This window comes from Lethenteron reissneri, chromosome 27 (assembly GCF_015708825.2).
Source record: "Lethenteron reissneri isolate LAM-NWPU_2019-01 chromosome 27, ASM1570882v1, whole genome shotgun sequence".
NCBI lineage: Eukaryota > Metazoa > Chordata > Hyperoartia > Petromyzontiformes > Petromyzontidae > Lethenteron > Lethenteron reissneri.
In genome coordinates, this window is record NC_083805.1 from 4,624,978 (window position 1) to 4,647,269 (window position 22,292).

The 22,292-nt window shown below is 52.0% G+C and overlaps 1 protein-coding gene across 1 annotated transcript in view; it reads right to left on the reverse strand.

Annotated features, from left to right (window-relative positions):
• Positions 1-22,292, reverse strand: part of LOC133348410 (solute carrier family 2, facilitated glucose transporter member 11-like) — a 60,217-nt gene that overhangs the window by 11,381 nt on the left and 26,544 nt on the right. The window contains exons 2-7 of the mRNA XM_061561202.1: positions 14,315-14,413; positions 11,639-11,799; positions 7,160-7,284; positions 5,461-5,590; positions 3,917-4,065; positions 514-701 (exon numbers count right to left, since the gene is read on the reverse strand). Of these exons, the coding sequence (XP_061417186.1) occupies positions 514-701; positions 3,917-4,065; positions 5,461-5,590; positions 7,160-7,284; positions 11,639-11,799; positions 14,315-14,413 (852 nt within the window). The remainder of the gene's footprint in view (positions 1-513; positions 702-3,916; positions 4,066-5,460; positions 5,591-7,159; positions 7,285-11,638; positions 11,800-14,314; positions 14,414-22,292) is intronic.

The window sequence follows — 22,292 nt, forward strand, 5'->3', positions numbered from 1 at the left end:
ACCCCCCCCCGGAGCTTCCGCTTTGTAGTCGTGGCCCTTTTCACCAGCAGTGGAGTGAGCGAGCAACGGCAGGGCTGCACCTTTACCATTGCCTTTAATAAGTCATGCACTCTTCTTGGTTCTTTCGGTAAAGTCACGTAGAAGGGAAATAATAAAATAATAAAAATAAAACATCAAATAATTCTCACGACGTTTCGGCCACAATGCAAGCAGCCGTCCTCAGGTGAAGAAACAGGTCTGTCGGGAAGACAGCGCCCCAGGCTTGAAGCGTCTATTTAAGCTGGGTACCCAGCTTCACCTGAGGACGGCTGCTTGCGTTGTGGCCGAAATGTCGTGAGAATTATTTTATTATGTTTTATTTTTATTATTTTATTATTTCCCTTCTACGTGACGACTTTACCGAAAGAACCAAGAAGATGAATCCCTGCAGTCACGAAAGCTTTAAATCGAAAAAAAAGTCATGCAATCGTGCAACCGTGGGGGTGGGGGGGGGGTGGCAGGGGAGGTGCTCACCACGTCGAGTCCGCACAGCTGCTGCCCGGCACCCATGACCACGACGGTGATGAGCTGCCACCGTTGCGAGGGGTCACGCAGCAGGTCCAGCGGCATCTTCTTCTTCTGACCCTGCAGCTTCGCGTGCTCGGCCCTCATCTCCGCCATCTCGTCCGTGACGTCACCCGCCCCGCGCAGCCACTGCAGGGCTGTGGAATAAAAAATATATAGAAATATCCCCTGTGTAACCTTAACAGACTGTTTAGGGGCAAGCGCTGTTAGCGAGTAGTCTTCTCGACAGACCTGTTCTCCACCTGAGGACGGCTGCTTGCGTTGTGGCCGAAACGTCGTGAGAATTATTTTATTATGTTTTATTTTTATTATTTTATTATTTCCATTCTACGTGACTTTACCGAAAGAACCAAGAAGATGAGTAGTACTCGTGAAGGCCGGCACGAGACACGAGGGGGGCGGGTGTCCAGCACCAGGCCTCCCCGTCCGCCATTGTCTCACCAGCACTGATATTTTATACATTGCCATATTTTACTCAATTAAAATTGACTCGAGCCACAAGCGGGAAACCAACTCGGGGTGGCCGAGTTCGCGGTGCAGCGCAGCGGCGCTAACCACCTGCACTATGGCCCCATTGCTACTTCGCACACGGAAATGCCACCAACTGCCACGGAATTAATTGCACCACGATGAATCGACTGCCTCTTTGAAGGTAACGAAACAAAACCGCGTGGGGCTCGGTTCACGGAGTTGTCATCGCAATCGCCACCGATTGCTGCGCTTTGCTGCGTGGAGTCCGGTCGATGTTTTTTTTCCGTTCCTGTGGCCGCCTCAGAAAGAGCGGAGGATGTTCAGAGAGACTGTGATGTAATTCGCGAGAGGATGCCAAATGCTTCCACTATTTTTAATCTGGTGAAAAAACAATAATAAAAAACCAAAAACACACTTTTAATTAGTTTAACACGTAGGCTTTCGCGACCAATATCATCCATAAGAGGTTTTTTTGGGGGGTTAGATTGCGTAAATATCTAAATGTATTGTTACACCCGCCACCACCCGACACAGCCAACTCCCACCTGAAGACGGTTGCCTGTGTGGCGATCGAAACGTCGTGAACTATTATTATTTTTCTACCTACGTGACTTTACGAAAGAACCAAAGAGTATAGCAAGGGTTGTCACGTAAACAGAACATACCATGTTGTACTAGTGACGAATTGGCACGTTCTGTTTACGTGACAACCCTTACTAGTTGGCTGTGTCTGGTGGTGGCGGATTTAACGACACATTTATACATTTACGCGATCTAACTCCCAAACAAACCTCTGTTACACTTTTAATCGCCGAGGATTCGCACCGTCATGAACGTCACGGATGAAGTCACCACGACCTTCAGGATACGCAGCCCATCGTGCGCAACGGCATGAACAGTAACGACACGACATGGGCGGCTTGTGCCTGTGGTTCTCTCCTCCGTCCCTCGCGTTCGTTGTGGCCCCGAAAGGTGGCCCACCACCTGATTTCTCGGTCATTCACCTCGATGGTGAGTGGGGGTGAGTAGGGGTGGGGGGAATTCTGGGGCGGGTGCAATCACCGGCGGTGGGGGGCGCCAAGGTACAGCCGTGCGGGGCCTGCCAGCGACCGCGGCGCAGCGATCGTGCCGCCGCTGTGCTGCGCACGGCCAAGCACTCCAGACAGCTCCCTGGTGGCGAGCGTTGCGGTGTGGCACACTGCTCGTGCCAGGGCCCCTCGGCTGTGCCAGGTGCCGTTGCCAAATTCCTTAGGCGGTGATCGTGCACCCTCCACTACCCCCCCATCCCCATCAAGGTGAATAACCCGGTTTTGGGTTGTCACCTCCGAGGCACAAATCACTGAAACAGAGGGGATTTTTGTTTTATTATCACCATCATTACTGTTACGCAACTGACAAAAGACAGGCCTTTGAAAGGCTTGCAGATGGTCCCAGGAAAGCAAGCTCAAAGAGAGGCTGGTCCCGGGTAAAACCAGGACCAGGTGGCCAACCCTAGACCTGTACGTGATGCAGGTCTATCAACACACTATGGGCGGGGGGGGGGGGCGAGGTGCAAGGGGGTATACAATTGCACGGGGGTCCCAAAACCCAGGAGGGCCCCCCAAAAATACATTTACCTTGGGCAAGGGACGTAGGCCCCCCCCAAACCCCACCCCCACTTCAAAAGTCAAAATTACGCACCATGGGCTGCAAATTTGTTCCGATAGGCCCGATGACATTGACGTCACGGCAGTCTCTGCGCTCGTCCGCCGGTGGCGTGGCGAGCGGCCTCGCCAACGCGCGCGTGAAGCACGCGGTCGGATCCTGCCGACGGGCGCTCCCCGTTTTCTCATTTAAAAATCGATATTGTGTCCCGGTTCCATGGCAAGCGACGGCGTTGGCTCGTGCGCAACAAGGTGCCAGGCGGAGCATCGCGCTCGCCGCATCGTGGGAGGTGATGGCGACAGCGATCGGGAGGGCATTATCCAGCAGTGGATCGAGCAACGCCTGATGATGATGATGATGATCACCACCGTTCGTCGTCGTCGTCATCATCATCGTCATCATCATCCGCCACAAAACAGAATCGTTCCCGACTAAGCCACTGGTTTTAACCAGGGGACATCCTCTCTTTGAGGTTGCTTTCCTGGGATCGTCTGCAAGCCTTTCAAAGGCCTGGCTTTTATCAGCTGCCTCGCAGTAATGATGGTGATAAGCCACTTGCAGCGAAGCGTTGGACCTCACGCCGAGCAACGCGGGGGCACAACCCGAAAACGCATAAGAGAGCGATTAAAATCAATACATCGTTACATGCCGATATAACCTGTCACCGTGCGTGCTATGTTGTCCATTTGTACCACGTGTGCCCACGTGTACCCACGTGTGCCCATGTATTCCCACGTGTGCCGCAAGTGCTGTTCGCGTCGCGCGTGCCTTTTGCGCATGTGTAGTGACATAGAACGGTCACTACTGTGTCGGCCCGTACGAGGGCTGGGGGCCCCAAGGGGGTGCCTGGGGGGTCACGTGGTGGAGGGACCCAGACCTTTCCAGAGGTGGGGGAAGGGAGGCGTGGCCTGGGAAGGGAGGCGTGGCCTGGGCAGAGCCGGCCACGCCTGGGCGGATATAAGCGTGGTGTGAACGCAGAGCGAGGCTGTTGAACTCCGAAGTGAAGACGATATCATCGGTCCTCCAAGTCGTCGTCCTGGACCAGGCAGCCCGTCGCCTGCCTGGTCCACTCTGTGTCGTGTTCCAGAGTGTTAGTGAGTTGAGGAAGGTGGTCACCACCTCATGTACAGTGTTATATTACTTACCGTTTAATAAATACTGTTGCCTCCAAGCTGTGTGTGTGCGCACCTAATTCGAACCCACTACGCACAAGAGCGCGCCGTTTGCGCTCGGCTACCTTTGAGGCAGCGCTTGCGGTCGTCGCGGTCGATGAGCAGGAAGCGCGGGCTCTCGGGGAGCAGGGGCAGCACGGCGAGCTGCACCAGCGCCGGTACCACCGTCAGTGCCAGCAGGAAGGGCCACATCTCCTCCTCGCCCATCAGCTCCCTGCAACGGTGGGAGGGGGAAATACGGCAGTCCCCGGGGGCAGGGAGCAACGTCACGCAAAGACAAAGACCCCACCCCCCCCCCCCCCCCGAATAGCCTTAACAGACTTTTGGGGCAAGTGCTGTTAGCGAGCACTTACGAAGGCCGTAATGGGTACACAAGGGGGGGGTGGGGTGGCCAGCACCACGCCCCGGCCGCCTTCGTCTCCCCAGTGGCGATGTTTACGCACCGCACCAGGTTCCTCATTTGAGGCCGAGTCGACCGAGGGGAGGCCCAGGACCGGCTCAGATCATCGTCACTGTTGTCGGCGTCACGTACGCACGCACGATCGAACGCAGGGCGCCCCCGGGGTCTGCGTCCCGGCTCCAGCAGCTCGGCGAGGAGCGGCTGCCGAGTGGACTTCAATGTCAGCGCCCACGTGCTGTGGGCGAGGCTCCCCATCCCAACGTCTCTTTTCTACGGCTCGTCTGGTTCGTCATGTCAATACGCGGATCAGTAAAAGGATTGGAATAGGGAAGTTTAAGAATACTTTTGCAAGAACGTGGCCTGTCTCATGTAGCCCATGGGCCAGAGACGATACTGGTGCCACCTAAAGTAGCTCAACTTTATCAGTTGCGATATCTATTTATATAAAAGGGAAATTTGTGATAATGTGTGTCTGTTCGAAATATTTAGCGTACTTCCCGACATGCAACAAACTTGAAATTTGGCATGTGGGTAGCTTCCAGACTGTACACAATGCAAAAAGTATAAAAATAGACTTTTGTATTTTGGGGGGCGTTGGGGGGGGCGCAATAATGGATATATTTTGCACGCAAGTGAGCGGTGACGTCACATCTGTGATGTCACCCGCATGCGGCAGCGTTACGCATCCAAGACAAGAATCCAAGTCTCGGGCGAAGCTGGGTAGTCAAGCCAGTATATTTATACGGCTAACACAAGTTAATTATTTTATAACCCACTCAGTTAAAATGGTTATCACAAAATTAACTCTTGTGAGCCACATAAACAAATGGGAATCGCCACCACTATGCCACCTCAGGTGGTTCCGACAAAGTGAGATGTTAACTACCTCGCCTGGTGTGCAGGAGGTCGTGGGTTCAATCCCAACCCTGATGCCTTCTGTATATTTGGAGTTTGCGTGCTCTCCCCATGGTCGAGTGGAGTTTTCCTTCCACATTGAGAAATATGCGTTGAGATTTTTTTGTTGCTATAAATTTCCACACGATAAGCAATTTCGTTGAGCTACCCTTTGCGGCCAGGTCACTTCTGAAAAAGAGCTACATAGCTCAGTGGGCCTCATCCGGCAAAATAAAAAAGTAGTTTTAAGCAAGTCAGTAGTCGAGATCTGGCCAGTGTCTGACGGAGTCAATAGTGATCATCGGCAATCATCACCGTAGCCCCATGATCTGTCCGCTGACGATGCCGAAGGGCAGGAAGAGGATGCCGCCCATCGCCATGATTCCACGCAGGTGCTGGGGGGCCGACTCCCCCAGGAACATGGGCTGCAGGCTCAGGCCCACTCCTGTGAGTGAATTTGGGGCACGCACGCACACAATGCACGCACGCACGCGACAATCGGCATACGTGATTGGTCAGTTGGTTGGACGACACGGGCAAAAATGCGCGCGCTCGCAAACGTCAAAGATCGCTGGCGACGGCAAAAGGGATCGGGGATCAAGCGGCGATGAGCCCACATCGGTCGTCGTCATCCACATCGATTCTTGAGCTCGCGACACGCATAATCGACGTTTTGAAAATTTCGCATAGGTTGCACGTTAATGAGGTCACGTGAACCCGTACGCCCACTAAGAGGCCGCTACGTTTGGGCAAAAAAACAAGTTTGGGACACTTGCACCGACTCGCGACCGTGAATTTCTGAAAATTGAATGGAATAACAAGGCAGGGATGTATCGCTATACGCGCGTGTGTGTGTGTGTATATATAAATGTATGTCGTTATATCACACCAAACGAGCGATGATAAAATATACGAGTTGGTGAAATTGCTGCTCAGTGAAGTGTGCGGCGGGCGCCCGGACCGTGCTACGGTTGGACTCGTATTTCATTAAAGCCCAATCATGCAAGACACACTGTGAATTAACTTATAAATGCGCATACGTACGGAGCGGGGTGTGTACGGGCGAGCGCGTGACAAGATCAAAAAAACAAATGAGAACTTCCAGAGTATAGCCTCGGTTTGGGGAAAAATAAAAATTTAACGTGAAATGGAAAAATAATCTGAGCTCATGTTTATTACGGGGGGGTGGTGGGGGGGGGGTGGCACCACACATGACTTTCCACGAACATGCTTTGTAATAAACAAAGACCTTCTGGCATTTAAAAAAAAAAGAGAAAACCCGACCGCCACACGAACGTGGCCAACTGCCTTCCCCCCCCTCCACCGTGCGTTTTAACCACAAAGTCTGAAGGGGAAAATGGATGCGGGGGAGGCTCAATCCTAGATTTGAAGCTTTCGTGACTGCAAGGATTCATACTCGTAGTTTTTCGGTAAAGTCACGTAGGTAAAAAATGAAATTAAAATTAATAAAAATAAAATAATAAAAATCACGACGTTTCGGAGGCAACACGAGTCTCCGTCGTCAAGTAACTCGCTCACAAACGTCGACCTGATGACGGAGACTTGTGTTGCCTCCGAAACGTCGTGATTTTTATTACTTTATTTTTATTAATTTTTATTAAATTTTTTACCTACGTGACTTTACCGAAAAAACTAAGAGTATAGGCTCAAATTTCGATTTAAAGCTTTCGTGACTTTTGGTAAAGTCACGTAGAATGGAAATAATTAAATAATTAAATAAAACATAATAAAATAATTCTCATCATTCAGACGCTGTCTCCCCGACAGACCTGGTCTTCACCTGAGGACGGCTGCTTGCGTTGTGGCCGAAACGTCGTGAGAATTATTTTATAATGTTTTATTTTATTATTTTATTATTTCCATTCTACATGACTTTACCGAAAGAACCAAGAAGAAGTATAGGCTCAATCCTCCTTGCGCTGGCCACCAGCCACCTAAGCCTCTCGGTTTCAGGGGGGGGGGTGTGGGACGGACCCCGGGGGGCCCAGCTCACCGCAGTTGATGCCGATGAGGAGCCTGCCGATGATTATGAGCTCAAAGGAGGTCGCGGGACGGCTCACGCCCATCAGCACCGCGGCCAGCACCGCAAAGCCATTGTTGAACAGCAGGGCACCCTTCCTGCGAAGCGAGGGCGTGCACAGCGAGACGCGGTTTTCAATGACCGAGCTCGTCAGCCAGACGCCATCTCCACCCCACCCACCGCCACCGACCCCGACACGACGGTTCGCACGTGTGTGTATCTGTGTGTGTCTGTGTGTGTCTGTGTGTGTGTCTGTGTGTGTGTCTGTGTGTGTGTCTGTGTGTGTGTGGGGAGCGGTAGTGTAGCGGTTAGCGCGCTGCGCTATGAACCCGGCGACCCGAGTTCGATTCCCGCTCACGGCCAACACCGGTGACGATTATCTGAACCGGTCCCGGGCCTCCCCTAGGTCGACTCAGCCTCAAATGAGTACATGGTGCAATGTGTAAACATCGTCGCTAGGGAGACAAAGGCGGCCGGGCGTGGTGTTGGCCACCCACCCCCTCGTGTGCCGTGCCGGCCTTCATAGGTGCTCGCTAACAGCACTTGCCCCTACAGTCTGTTAAGGCTATACGGGGGATCTTTTGTGTGTGCGTGTCGACTCAAGCGAGTACCTGGTGCGGTGTGTAAACATCGCCACTAGGGAGACAAAGGCGGCCGGGCGTGGTGCTGGCTATCCACCTCCTCTCGTGTGCCATTCTGGCCTAACAGCACATACCCCAACAGTCTGTTAAGGCTATACGGGGATCTTTGTCTTTGTCTGTGTAGGGAGCGGTAGTGTAGCAGTTAGCGTCATGCGCTATGGAACCCGGTGACCCGAGTTCGATTGCCGGTCACGGCCAACACCGGTGACTATTATCTGAACCGGTATTGAGCTTTCCCGAGGTCGACTCAACCTCAAATGAGTACCCGGTGCGGTGTAAAAATTTGCCACTAGGAAGACAAAGACAGCTGGGGATTGTGCTGGCCACCCACCCCCTCGTGTGCCGTTCCGGCCTTCGTCGGTGCTACTCGCTAACAGCACTTGCCCCATAGATCTGTTAAGGCTATACCGGGGGATTCTTTGTCTTAGTGTGTGCAGGCAGTAAGGCATGGTGGGAAAAGTTTCCCATGGTGCTCTGCAAGCCTCGCTAGAGCGACAGGGTGATGTCGCCAGCATGTGCGGCTGAGTGCGCTGCTCAGGGGCCAGATGCGCTGCTTGTACCGCCGAGCCTGTAACATGAGGGTTGGTAAACGGCGCTAAAAGCCCAGAGTGTTTCCATGTGGAGTTCAACATTTCTTTTTCACATGCGGGGAGTCTACCGCTGGTTTCGATCAAAAACCGTTTAACTTGTCGTAATAATGTTTGCTTTCAAATCGTATTTTGGATGCACACGGCTGGGCTAACGCAACAAAAATGCTTCAGTGATGGATTGAAAACAAAAAAGGCGTATTCAACTGAGCATTTGTATCGCACAAAGCAGGCACGGAGAAATTATTTAAAGCAGGGCCTCCGAAATGAACGTACAACATTGTACAGCACTTTGTCTATACACTGCTGGTCCCGAGCATGCCTTGGTGGTCACCCCACTGGTCAGCAAGGCTTGGGGTAGTGGGGTAGTGGGGGGGTTTGGGGTGGTTGCAGGGCTGGTTCAGACATCACTCACCCCTGATGACACTACGGCTAGGAAATGAACACATGCCAATGGGTTCATAGCGCAGTGAACTAACCACTTGCGTGAACGCTCTACCCACCCCTCCGCATATACACATGAAACGAATGACATAAAAGGAAATAAGTTATACGTCGTTTGTTCCATTCATGAGTTAATCCTCCCCTAATCTCAAGTGAAGATATATTTTATTTATTTAATCCAATGTACTTAACTGAATTCCAATAGCAGGAGAATAGGCTTACGCTTGTAATTCCAAGCGGATTATTCAGCGGTGTGACAAAGTGGGTCTCTCAAAGATGCGAGTGAGAATTAAAAACCATTGCTGAAATCAATTAAGGGCAATCCGGGACAATAGCGAGAAAAAGAGACTGTTGGGGCATGTGCTGTTAGCGAGCAGCACCTATGAAGGCCGGGATACGCGCGCGCACACACGCGCACACACACCACTCGCTTGAATCGTGTGTTTCGACACCGACCTCCGGCTAACCCCTTCCATTTGGCCCGACTGGCGAGGGACCTCTGCGGACTGTGCATTCTCGTCCGCCGGCCAAGAAGTGGCGCGGATGCTCAGCCGCACCTCTGCCCCGCCACGCCGTGCCCCCCTTTTCCTGGCCAACGAACAATGAGCCCACTTGCTGGGGCGGATGCTTTAAAGGTCAGGCCTTGCACAAGAAGAAGAAGTCGCTTGCAGCTCTGCGCGGCTGGACGGCTCATCCGAGCCCCGGGTTACCACCCCCGTAGCGCGGCACGGGCAGCCCCTGCCACCCCTTAGACTCATGATCCTCCTTCTTCTTGGTTCTTTCGGTAAAGTCACGTAGAAGGGAAATAATAAAATAATAAAAATAAAACATTATAAAATAATTCTCACGACGTTTCGGCCACAACGCAAGCAGCCGTCCTCAGGTGTTGTAGACGAAACGTCGTGAGAATTATTTTATTATGTTTTTTATTATTATTTTATTATTTCCCTTCTACGTGAGTTTACTGAAAGAACCAAGAAGATGAATCCCTGCAGTCACGAAAGCTTTAAATCGAAAAATCATGATCCTCCGTTGGGCTACCGCGCCAAGAGGGAAGAAACGCCACCCGAGCTCGCCCTCGAACGTCCATCGCAGCCCCACGCACATCGGGCGGGCGGGAGGGGGGGCAACGCCGCCGGTGTCCTCCAATCAAATGAGACATGGAGGCTGCGTCACAAACCAATGAGAGCTGTGAGGGAGAGGGGGGGGGGGGCGGACGGACACAGAGTCTGCTACTCCCAGCTGTCGGCGGGGATCGGTGTCGGAAGAAGTCGCCGCCGAGGCGGAGAGCAACGGTTTCAAAAAAGGATGTCGGGCCCTCGCTTGCTCGCGACCCGGACGCTTTTGTCCGACCCTGCCACGCCTCCCGCTGGGGCCACACCACCGGATTGATGAACTCGGCGAGACGCAGACGGCCCCCACTGCCAGCTGCTGCCGTGCTGACCTTTGGGCAACGTTTTTAGCAGGGGGGGGGGGGGCGGGCCGATCATGCCACCGGAGCGTCGGGTTCGGGGCTCGACCGGGCGTCACGTGACACCTCGCACTGCACCGCGCGGTCCAAATCGCCGTGGCGAGTTTCACCGTGGTTGACGATGGTTGTGGAGCCGGTGCAGTGCAGGGCGGCGCGATTGCCGTGCGGGACGATGCAAGGGGGCGGATTAGTCGAATTGTGTGAGAGAGAGAGGGAGGGAGGGAGACGGAGGAACGCATGGATCGGAGAACATGCGCTGGTTTAAAACAACACAATGTTCCAACTCTTAAGGAAAGCAAGCTGACTGGCTTGGGCAGGACGCGTCGCTAGAAGGGACGGGACGACAGCACGACGGCCCAGACGTACAATGAAGTGGCCGCCAAGGGATGGAACGCGTCTCGCGAGTACCGTCCACTGCAGAGAGAGATGGAGTGACGAAATACGCTCGCGCGCAGGTGCTCAGGTGGAATGTTGAAGGTCAGGACTGTAAGAGAACGGGGCGACAAGAAGGCTCGGGGAGGGACGAGACCTTCGTCCAAGCAGCGGACTGATCATGGTCCGACGATGCCGAAGAGGGCGGCGGCCCGGGGCTCAAGCCCCTCGACGTCGGGTACGTCTGGGGCGCTTCCGCTGGTGGCGGGCAGCGAACCGAATCATGTGGCCTCACGCCGCGCGCTACAAATCACCGCCGTGCTGAATCGCACGACCCTTTGAACTTGGGGGGGGGGGGGGGGGATTACATTTTTTTAATTAAAGAATTAAACGGGCAGAGGGCAGCCCAGGATTTTCGCGAACAACGCAATTACCTTGCCGCTTTATTTATTAACTCGTTAATCCTTCCACGCACTTATTAACCACTTAATGAAATGTATTGCATTCTCTACTTAATTAAAAAAGGGTGGGGGGGGAGGGCGGAGCTGGGGGGGGAGAAAAAAAGACAGCAGTCGTGCAGTCTGCCGATTGGGAAATACGGAAAACAAGGCAGCAGGCTCTGTGCATCTGTCAGCTGCCTGCATTGGGCTACTCATGTGCAGAGCTGGGCTCTAACCCGATTGGTTAACCCTTTCCCATTCCGAGACATTTGCAAGTTCGAGGGTGGGTCATGTCCGCCGATTAATCTCGGAACGCGCGACCGGGTCAGCGTTAATTTTTATTTAGAGAGGTTTAGAAGCGCCTTTGCTTTTCAAGACTCACCGCAGAGATCCGTAGCGACACAATTGCCGATTGCCGGCGCCAAACTGTGGCAGTCTGACGTTTTGTTTGCGGATTTGGGCGAAATAATAGGTGCGGGTATTACGACTGAACGCACCTGCCCAGGCGGATGGCGAGGGGCCCCGCGAGCAGAGCGCCGAGGCACCCGCCGAGCGTGAACACGGAGACGACGGTCGACCAGAGCAACGTGAGCACGTGCTGGTCAAGGCCTGCGCCGTAGCGCTGCTCGCACGTCGTGTTGATGAAGCGCTGGATGTGCTGCTCCGGCGGCGGCGGCGGGCGCGAGCGGAGAGAAGAAAAAAACAAAATAAGAGTGACGTTACAAAACGTTAGGTCTTCTTGAGTCGGCGGAGCGGCACACATTCTTAGGTTTTTTCGGTAAAGTCACGTAGGTAAAAAATGTAAATTAATAAAAGTAAAATAAAAATAAAATAAAAATCACGACATTTCGGAGGCAACACAAGCTTCCGTCGTCGTGATTTTCATTTTTATTTTACTTTTATTAATTTTAATTTTTTACCTACGTGACTTTACCGAAAAAAACCTAAGAATATGAATCCTTGCAGTCACGAAAGCTTCAAATCTGGAGCGGCACACCTTTGACGACTGGCGTATCCCATAGCCGGGGCCAAAACCGAACCCGCGATACGATGCACGATGGCTTCGCAAGACGAGACAAGACACGTGTATCCTGGCTCGAAGCCAAGCAGGGCCGCGGTGGGGCCTCGTGACGTGCGCGCCGGTGCCTGCTGAGCCAGGCCAGGCTAGCTGGCTCGCTCGCGTGGCTCCGGCACAGCACGGTTGTGCAGTGGAAAGATGCATCGGAGGTGAAAACTCGCAAGCTGGCACCGTTGTTTGTAAAACCCGTTTAAGATTCATGATAATTGACAGCCATTTGTCTATCTACTGATGGATGGATGGAGGCCATTACCCCCAAGCTGTGCGGTTACGGTGGCCCTCAAGCGCCGCGAGTTGATGGTCACAGCCTGGCCATACCAATTAAAATCACAAAATAACCCAAAACATTTGATTTCGTCCTGCACTGTGTTTTTTACTAACGTCCAGCTCTTAAGAATTATTAATTTTGGTTTAACTGGTATGCGACGAACATTACTCCCTGTGGCTGGGCGGGTGGGGGAAGTGCTGCCTTCTATACTACGTTGAACAGAAGTCGGCTCAACAGTATCCAGTTCTGTGGGCGATTCTCGAACACGAAAGGGATTCACTGCACCATGGAAAGATCCGAAACAGATATATTGGATCATGACAAGACACCGAATTCGCAGTCTGGATACAATCGAGACAAATAAAAAAAAGTACCACTCTCCTTCAGTCACACTTGGGACAGGCCTCAATTCATCGAACACACACACACACAGACATAATTCGCGCAGAATCAACGGAGTAACACAGCGGAGGTCACCGAGGTCTGAAAAACCTAGACTTGCACAACTCTTGGCTACAGCCCCAAATTTATCCTAAAATGCCTTCCCATCTCTCTGGAAGCCAAACCCCACAAAAGGCCAGACAAATGAGCCCCTTTTAAAAAGACTCGGCGATGTTTTCAACAGGATTTCCTTCTTGACGTCTCAGCGCTTTTGACACTTCCTTCCGGTGCGCGCTCACAAGTGCTGGTTTCGGGCCAATTTGAGAATTCCAACTTTTGATTTCTCGCTTTTGCAATTCGTCGAACAAAGCGGCGGCGGCGGCTCCCTCGCGGTTGTAATTGGCACAGCGGTCGATCGGCGCGTCGTTCCACGCTGCAGTTTTTTGTGAGGTCCCGCCAAGAAATGTTTCGAAAACCGCTCTCGTCGGCCAACCTCGGCCCAAAACCAGACAAACACGCGGCATGAGGCCTAGGCCCCCCGCCCCGGAGGACAAAGGGAATCTGCGTAAGGGGACGCCGGGATTCATGATTTTTAACGTTAACAAAGCGAGGCTCGCCGGGTTGTTTTCATGGAAATTGTAATGGCGTCCAACGGAACGCTCTCTAGGAAATATTTACTCCCGCTTGACTTGGCAAATCCTGTTTCAGAAATGTTCTGCTGCCGGTGGCACCCCATTGCCGCTTGAAAGGTTCAGGCCACAGTCCGATTCGCACCTCCGATTAGCGGAGTTGGCTACATGCGATGGGAAATAAGTTCAGCATACATACATACGCGCTGTAGAAACACCTTTTTCCTTTGCCCCAAATTATATTTCCAGTTGGCTGTCGGTGTTACGTCACGAGATAGAAGACGTTTCCACGGAAGGCTCTTTTGCGAATCCGTTGCTGGATGAGGGCTTCCCCAGCAGGTATGGGGCTTTTAACAAATGCGCTTTCAGAGAGGCAAACACGCACGGCATTCTGGGTGCGTGCAAGGCATTGTGGGTGTGTGCCACACACTTGTCACCCCGGTCGAGTGCGGGGATGTGCGCAGTGGGGGCGGGGGGGGGGCCTGGGAGTGCAGCGTTGCTGACTTTTTAACAGTGGAAAGTCGCCAAACGAACCTCAGAAAGTGGCTACCCAATCTAGCAAGTAATTAAACAACGAGCAGCTTTTCGCAGGCTTCTCAATGGCCACCCGGAATCGCTCTCGTACCTGTGTAACCTTCTCCCGTAATGTCCTCGTGCCAGATAGCCTGGAGAATTTGTCACCGCCGGTCGCTTTGACGGCGTTTGTGTGTTGCTCGCGAAACTCAAAGGGGTCTCAAGATCGAGTGAATGAAATAAATCACCAAGTAGGCAAGGATGATGGTGGAGGTGGGTGCGGAGGGTGGGGGAGGGCACTCACGGCCGTGGGTGCGCTGATGACGGAGATGTTGAAGCCGTACTGGAAGCTGCCCCCAATGCCCGTGGCGGCCACCAGCACGCACAGGCGCAGCACGGGAACCTGCGGGCACAGCGGGCACAAGGGCGGCGGCGGGAGAGCGCAGTGGCCACGACGGCCGAGAGCCGCGGTTAAATTTCCTTCGGGAACTCAGCCGAGGCATCCATGGGCAACGGTAGAATCGACTGCGATGGCACGAGCTTCGGTGGCATTTCAAGGTTTCAAAATAGCGAAACAACTAATGCCTTGGTGATGATGATGATAACCGGCCAATGGAAGCCAAGAAAGTTGAATACACCAGTGTTTTCTGGGCAGATTTGTTATTGTTGTATATTATTTGTATTTATTTATTTACCCTATTTAGAGCCACAGTGTTATTGACGAACGTGTTAAGTTTTTGTTCATTGTGTTTGTGCACCACTAGAAAATGCAGAATAGCGCGGTTTTTTTCATTCACAAAAATAATATTTTAACACCCCAAAGTTGTTGGGATATTCGTAAAATATCCACTTTTCAAGTACAAATCTAATAACTAATCCTAATAACTAATCCTATATCTGCTGGTGCTCCTTCTCGTGGGTGGGAGAAAGCACGCTTCCAAATCCCAGCGCAAAAGGCGTTTTTTTTTCGTCCCGCAAGAGACAACGGTGAAAAACAGAAAATCGCCGCGTTAATTCGTCAGCGTTTGCCGCACAGAGCGTTGGGATCGAAGGCAGCCACAAGGTGGCTTTTGTTTGCTCCCGCCGGAACGCAAATGTCTGCGGAATTCGATAAATGTGCAAACGCCACGAGGACTACGAGGACATCACGAGACGACAAACCTCACCACGTGCAAAAATCAGGAGGTCAAGAAATATACATATGTGTGTGTTTGTGTGTCAAGGGACATTCCATCCCTGAACACAGAACAAAGACAAATGTCACAGATTCCAATGAGAACCTGAGTCGACTGTTTGTGAGGAGCGTGCCGATAGCGTACACTTATGAAGGCCGACACGGCACACGAGGGGGTGAAGAATGTGGCCAGCACCACGCGCGGCCGCCTTTGTCTCTCCAGTGGTGATGTGTACACAGCGCACAAAGTACTCGCTTAAGGCCAAGTCGACCCACGGCGGAGACCCAAGCCCGTTTTAGATATTCGTCACGGATGTTGGCCGTGAGCAGGAATCGAACTCGGGTAACCCGGTTTAGACAGCAGTGCACCAATCGCTTCCCCCCATCGCTCCCCAAAACAAAAGACGCAGGCACACTCGCGCGCGCTTTAAAGCGGGTCGGGTTATTCAGGGTCGAATGGCACATCTGGACAGGACCCCGCGCGGTCTGGGAGGGGCGCCGATGCCTCGGGGAGAATACGTGGCTTGGGCCAGATGGCGCCTGCGCTTCAGATGGGCACTGCAGCTTTCACCATCGGGGCTTTTGTGCGCAGGTTTGACTCAACAACCGCACTTACAACCTCGGCAGAGCCACTGGGAACTTGCGCCAACTTGGCGCCCGTGATGGTCGGGGGGGGGGGGAGTGGGGGAAGACACCAGTGACCAGCCACAGTGGAAGGCGCGACGCCTGAGCGTAACCGGCGATGTGACGCCACGTGGACGGGCAATTGCATCATCAGCCGAGAGAGGGAACCGCACCCCAGAGGAAGTCCACCGCGCAGACGGAGCGATGAGAATTGCCTTGAGCGGAGGCGTTAGGACGGCGACGGTCTGACGGGGCCTTCAATCAGCAGTGAATTTGTCGTGGACGGTGACGATGATTGTAATGAAATGAAGGCTTCTGGGAGGACACCTCCGTGTGAACGAACAGCTCCTGTTGTGCAAGCAGATTGAAGTGTTGGCACGATGGGAGCACCGATTTTGTTATGCAATCGGCCAAACGCTGTTGGCTGTAGAACTGCGGCACCCGGAGGAGTAAACAAGATGCTCTCTACCCACGCACAACAACGCTGCTGGCTGAATTTCAAATGATGGCAATACAAATGAAAGACTTTTTTTTCTATCTGTTAAGGAAAGGGGCAATGTGTGGGTTTGAAATAAAAAATAGAATGCGTACGAAAAAGATTCACCAATGGCAAGCAGGGAAAAAAGTTCGTCGGTCCAAATGATCAAATTCTGCTAAAATGTCATTACTTACATCAGGGTCAGATTGGAGCAGAGTAATGATTAATTTAAATTACGCGAATTATTTCTTGGATTTATTAACAGACACTAATTATAGAACCCTCGTGTTGTAATGAATACGCGCTGTAATGAACACGTTAAATATTAGCTCACGCTCGAGGGGGATCGCGTTCTTTAGTGAGGGGGGGGGGGTTACGGGGTCATCGCCATCCTCATCATCTAAAAATCATCGCGGGCTTGTAGGGGGCACGCTAAGTGCCACGAACAAAGCCGAACGTGTTTTTTCAAAAAACAAGAAACGACAATGTCCACTCGCTTTAATGGAACTCCACGCAGCCCCCCCTTTTCACCGCGAGCACGCATGCAGTTCACAACGGTAATCCTGGCTTTTGGGGGCGCCGCGGTGACGAGATGTTAACCGCCTCGCCTGGTGTACAGGAGGTCGTGGGTTCGATCCCGACCCTGACGCCTGCTGCATATTTGGAGTTTGCGTGTCTCTCTCCCCGTGGTCGCGTGGATTTTTCTCCGGGTCCCTCCGGTTTTCCCCTCCACATTTAGAAATCAACATCAAGTGTTTAAAGTATTTGACTGCTATAAATGTCCACGTGATGATGATAAGCCACTTTGTCGAGCTCTCATTTGTGGCCAGCTCGCCTCTCAAAAAGAGTTCCATAGCTCAGTGTGGCCTCAACCTGGTAAAACAAAAAATAGTTTCATATTTTACTTTCCCACCGTCCTCGCCGAGTCTCCTTGAGCGGCACGCGGCCCTCCGCAGATTATCACGACAACTCAAGCGACGCTGGTGCGCGCCACAGTATTATGCAAAATTGCCTTCTCTCGCTTTCAAGGTTAACAAAAAAAGCATGCGGCTTGCCAGACATGATGAGGCTCCCTCTTGTATGTACGTTGGAACTTCTTCCGCACCGTACGTGGCCAACTGTGCTACTCGGAGGAGGCTTCTCAGTGGCAACAAGGGAGTGTGGAGGTAGAGGGGATGCTTCATTATTATATTTACTCGAGGGAGAGGCCTTCACGGCAACAGGTGCGCATTGCAGGCTCATTACGGGCTAATCCACATGCAGTAGCAGTTCATTATTTAATGAGGCCAATTTTTTTGGGGGAGTTGAACCATATGGCGGTACCCCGGGGCACCATAGTACCCCGGCTCTTGCATAATGTCCGTGACGCAGTCGTTTTTACTCTGTTGATGGTCGGCGATGCGGCAATCGACTCATCTCGAAGAGCTGTACACGATGCACCACCACGGTGCGTACCGCGAGCGTTCAGGGCAGTGGCGGCTCCTGCAAAATCTCTCAGGGGGGGCAAATGTCTGGATGATTGATAAGGATAAGGTCCACCCATGCAATGGATAAATTAACAGCTTAAGCATGTAAAGGCAACTTCACTTCTTTAATATTAATGAAAAATAAAGTGACTCTTACAATACATCTTGTTTGTTTCTATACTCACTATTAAAACAAACCACTCAAGTTTCTTTTATTAAAGATTCCACTAGGTGGCCACAAATTATATTGTTGGATGAAACGTGCTTACGTATGATGACGTAAGCACGTATGATGACGTAAGCACGTTAGGGCGAGCCCTCCCGGAAGCCATAGAGAATGCATTGCAGCGCCCCCCGGTCGAAAAAAAGCATCTTTGAATGTAAGTCTATGGGGCCACTCGGGGCGATTCTCAGCCGGAGTGAAATCGCCCAAAAAGAGGCGGTACTACACAGAACGTGACATGACGCTGATTGGACTATATCCAGAGGCACAGTGACGGCGAGCGTGACTCTGTGGTTGAATGACATTGGTGGTGCGTCGCCCAATCGCCCTAATGAAGAAACCGCCCCTGGTTCAGGGTTTCAGCGCAATCGTCCTCGCTGCGTGTCGACATCGATTTTGGATTGATTGGTACCCCACTCGCGGAGTTAAGTACACCCCTTGGAAAAAAAATCGTCCCAGAAATAAAATATTTAATTGCCTCGGCCATTTTGTATTATTTGGTACCCCGGGGTACCGCCAATAAGGATCATTTGAGGTTTTTTTTGTATTTAGTTTTTTAAAAATACGTCCCCCCCCCCCCCTCATCCGCTTCGCGTTCCAGACGGAAAATAAAAAGCACATTCACGCTGCAAAAAATACTGTAACAAAAAAAAAACGCGCGTAAAGATACACACACAGCGGGTCTGTTCAGTCAATTGTCTCTTCGCTCTGTATTATTGACTTATGGTTGCATCTGTGCTCAACAGAAGCTTGCTTGGATTTTGGGGGGGGGGATGAGGTGTACATGTTGGGAGTGGGGGCCACAATATTATTTTGTCACGGTTGTGCCGCTTGTGCAATCGGTTTATTACTATAAATATTTGTTTAATTTTACCGGGTAAGGCCCACAGAGCTATATAGGTCTCTCTTCAGAAGCGACCTGGCCACCGCCAGTGGACAACGCGACGAAGTCGCTTATCATTTGGAACTTCATAGTAGCCAAATAATCAAAACGCATGTCTATTCTAAATGCGGAGGGAAAAAACCAGAGGACCCGGACAAAAAAATCCACGCTACCTCGGGCAGAGAAACACGCAAACTCCAAATATAGAGCAGGCGTCAGGGTCGAGATCAAACCACGACCTCCTGCATACCAGGCGAGGTAGTTAACATCTCGCCACCACGGCATCCTTTGTGGCGCATTCTCCCGCCCTTGCTGCGTTGTTTGGCACGATGTTTAACATTTTGCACCGCGGGTTTCCGGGAGCTTCTTGATCACGCGAATTGGGCGGCTCACATCTCCTCGCCTGATAGTCGACGGAGAAATGCGAAGGGGCTCGATTCGGTTCCAGAAGAAGTTACCCCCACAGCAGCACGTGGGGCGAAACATCGGACATCGCACCGAACGACGCACGGTACACGAACCCGCACACCACCCATCGGAGAGCTCCTGTTTACTGTCGTAAAATCGTCTAAACTGCACCTCTTCTTGGTTTTTATTATTTTATGACTTCCCTTCTACGGGACTTTACCAAGAGAACCAAGAAGATGAATCCCTGCAGTCACGAAAGCTTTAAATCGAAAATTAAACTGCACCTCATTCATTCACAGTGCTGGTCTCGGTGTGTCAGCCCCCACCCACGTCCCCCTGTCCCCCCACCTCCCCCCATCGCTGTCATCTCCCCTCTCGGGACTCCTGAAAAGTCTCCAATTACCGCCAAAGCCGCTATCGTCGCGAGCGTTTCCGAGACGTCCCTCCCCCTTTCGGGGGGGGGGGGGGGGCCTCTCTCGCTATTCCCCGCACGGCGCGGTGGGGAAATCGAGGACGCACATCCAATTGCTGGATGTAGTTCGAAGCGAGGAGGTGGTGGGTTGTGTTTTTTTTATTTGATTATTTTTGTTAATCACGCGACGAATCAATTAATCCCGATTACATCCCGCAAGAGACATTTCTGTGTTGAGGTGGAGGCGGAGCGTGGCTTGCATGCATCCGCGTGGATTTAGAGCCGATTTATTTTCCCTGCTCGGCAAAAAGTAGCGATAGAACCGCCACACCTCGCCAGATCTCAGAAGCCAGGCAGGGATTCATTGAGCCTGGTTAGCACTTGAATTTGGCGACAACCGCTTAGGGGCTCACAAGAGGGTTATCGGCGCGCGGGGCTGCGAGGTGTGTGCCAGGAGTTGGGCAGAGAATTAGTGCCGCCGCTCCACCCCTCTCGTGTGGCAGGGGCTGTGGCTTTCTTCTCTCCGGCTGCTCTCCCGGTCTCCTCCAACGCGAAGGACAAACCCGCTCATGGACGGAAAAAGTCCCCCCCCAAAAAAAACTAAAATCCATCCCTCCCCCCTCATCATGGGACCTCCTTTGCCAGGACCGAAATATGAGAATAGGTCTTCCCCTATTTTCTGGCAACAAAACAGCTGTGTTAAGATGTTAAAACACCAAACGGAAACCTTTTACAAGGAATCATGTCTGCATTAACCACAATACTTGTGGTCAGAATGCAAACACAAAAACGTACTCTGATAATTTATGCATTGTCTTTGAAACGGATTGGTCCACACCAGAGACAGCTTTCTTTTGAGCCTCGTCTCAAAACGTCAACCGTTGGGCCCTCCCGTAGACAAGTCGTTGCGGCTCGGCTACGGGGATTTCTCCTGGGCCAACAACTGGCATTGTCAATTTGCACTCGCGCGGCCAAAAATGATTACACAGCCCGTGTGCGTTTATATTGGCGAGTGTGTCGCTCTCCCCCCCGCCCACCCCCCATCTTTGGATACTAATGTAGGTGTGAAGTGGGCTGTCCCCCCCCCCACACACACAGTGGATAGAGCATCCACAGAATGAACATTATTTATCGTCCGCAAAATGCACTCGTGTGCTTTTTAATTTTTCTGTACGACTATAAGTTGATCGCTCCTCACACGTGGAACTGCACCGAATCTCTCCCTTATGACCGAAAACTATTCCTATCTCAGGCGTGGGCTCCAGCCACACAGCGGAAGTTGGGAGTGTACAACCACAGTGTTACAACAGGAAGTCGTGGGTTCAAACCAGACCCTGACCATCTGTTCTCCCCGTGCTCGTGTGGATTTTCATCGCCGGAAGCATCCATCATCATCAGCAGTAGCATTTACGTCCTGGTAATAGGAGTTGCGAGGGGGAAGGGCAAAGAAAACGGGGGGGGGGGGAACCACCGTGGAGTCAAAATACCACGATTTGTGTTTGTCTCGTATTGTGTGGCTGTCTCTGAGGCCACGGCTGGAACTGCTTGGGGGGTGCCTGGGTGCTCACGACACAGACACACACGGTGGCTGCACCTCCGCTTCCCAGCGAGATTATTTTTCATGGGCAATTGAATGTTTTTTGCTTGGTCATCATGAACGTCAGTTGCGTTTAAATTACATATATATTAAAAAAAACACACCACGTTCTATTTTCGTTGGCGTTTTAAAAGATTTCTAAGATGAATAACAATGATGCACAGCGCTTTGTTAATCCACCGTTCGGTTTAGTGCCTCCGCAAGCTGCTGTGTCAGCCATTTGGGGTTGCTTGACCAAACGTCACCACGCTGGCCAGCGCAGGAGGTGATGGTGGTGGTGGTGGTGGGCGGTTGTGGCGAGCGGTTGTGTCGCGGTCAACGCGCTGCGCTACAAACCCGGCGGATCCAAGTTCGATTCCAGCTCGCGGCCAACGTCAGTGACGATTGTTTGAACCCGCTCCAGGGCCTCCCCTCGGTAGACCTGGCATAAAATGAGTACCTGGTGCAGCGTTTAAACATCACCACTGGGGAGACAAAGGCGGCCGGGCGTGGTGTTGTAGATCTACCCCCTCGTGTGCAAAGCCAACCTTCATTAGGTGGCTCGCAAAACAGCACTTGCCCTGTTTGTTGAGGCCTTAGCCGCATGTTTACAAGCGCGGCGTAGGCGTTTTTAGAGCCCCGCTTTGTTCGGGCACCTCCGATTTGCACGGTTTGGCATAGGGGCCGTCCATAAATGACGTCACGCGATTTTGAACGATTTTGACCCCCCCCCTCTCGTCACACGGCGTCACAAAAAGTCAGACCCCCCCCTCAAATATGACGTCACAAAGCTCTGCCCCCCCCCCAAAAAAAACATATTTCTAATGTTGAAAATAAAACTTGCTTCAAATCGCTTTAAACTATTGTCATTGCAGTGCGTATTTAATGTGGCGCTGCACTCTGATGTTGTAGGAGAAAACATTTATTAAAACGTCTATTTAATTAAGTAGAACGTGTTGTCTATTTATTTAAAGTTGCGCATTTTGATGTGACGTCACATTTCTCAACTCCCCCCCCCCCCCCTCGTCACAAATCGTC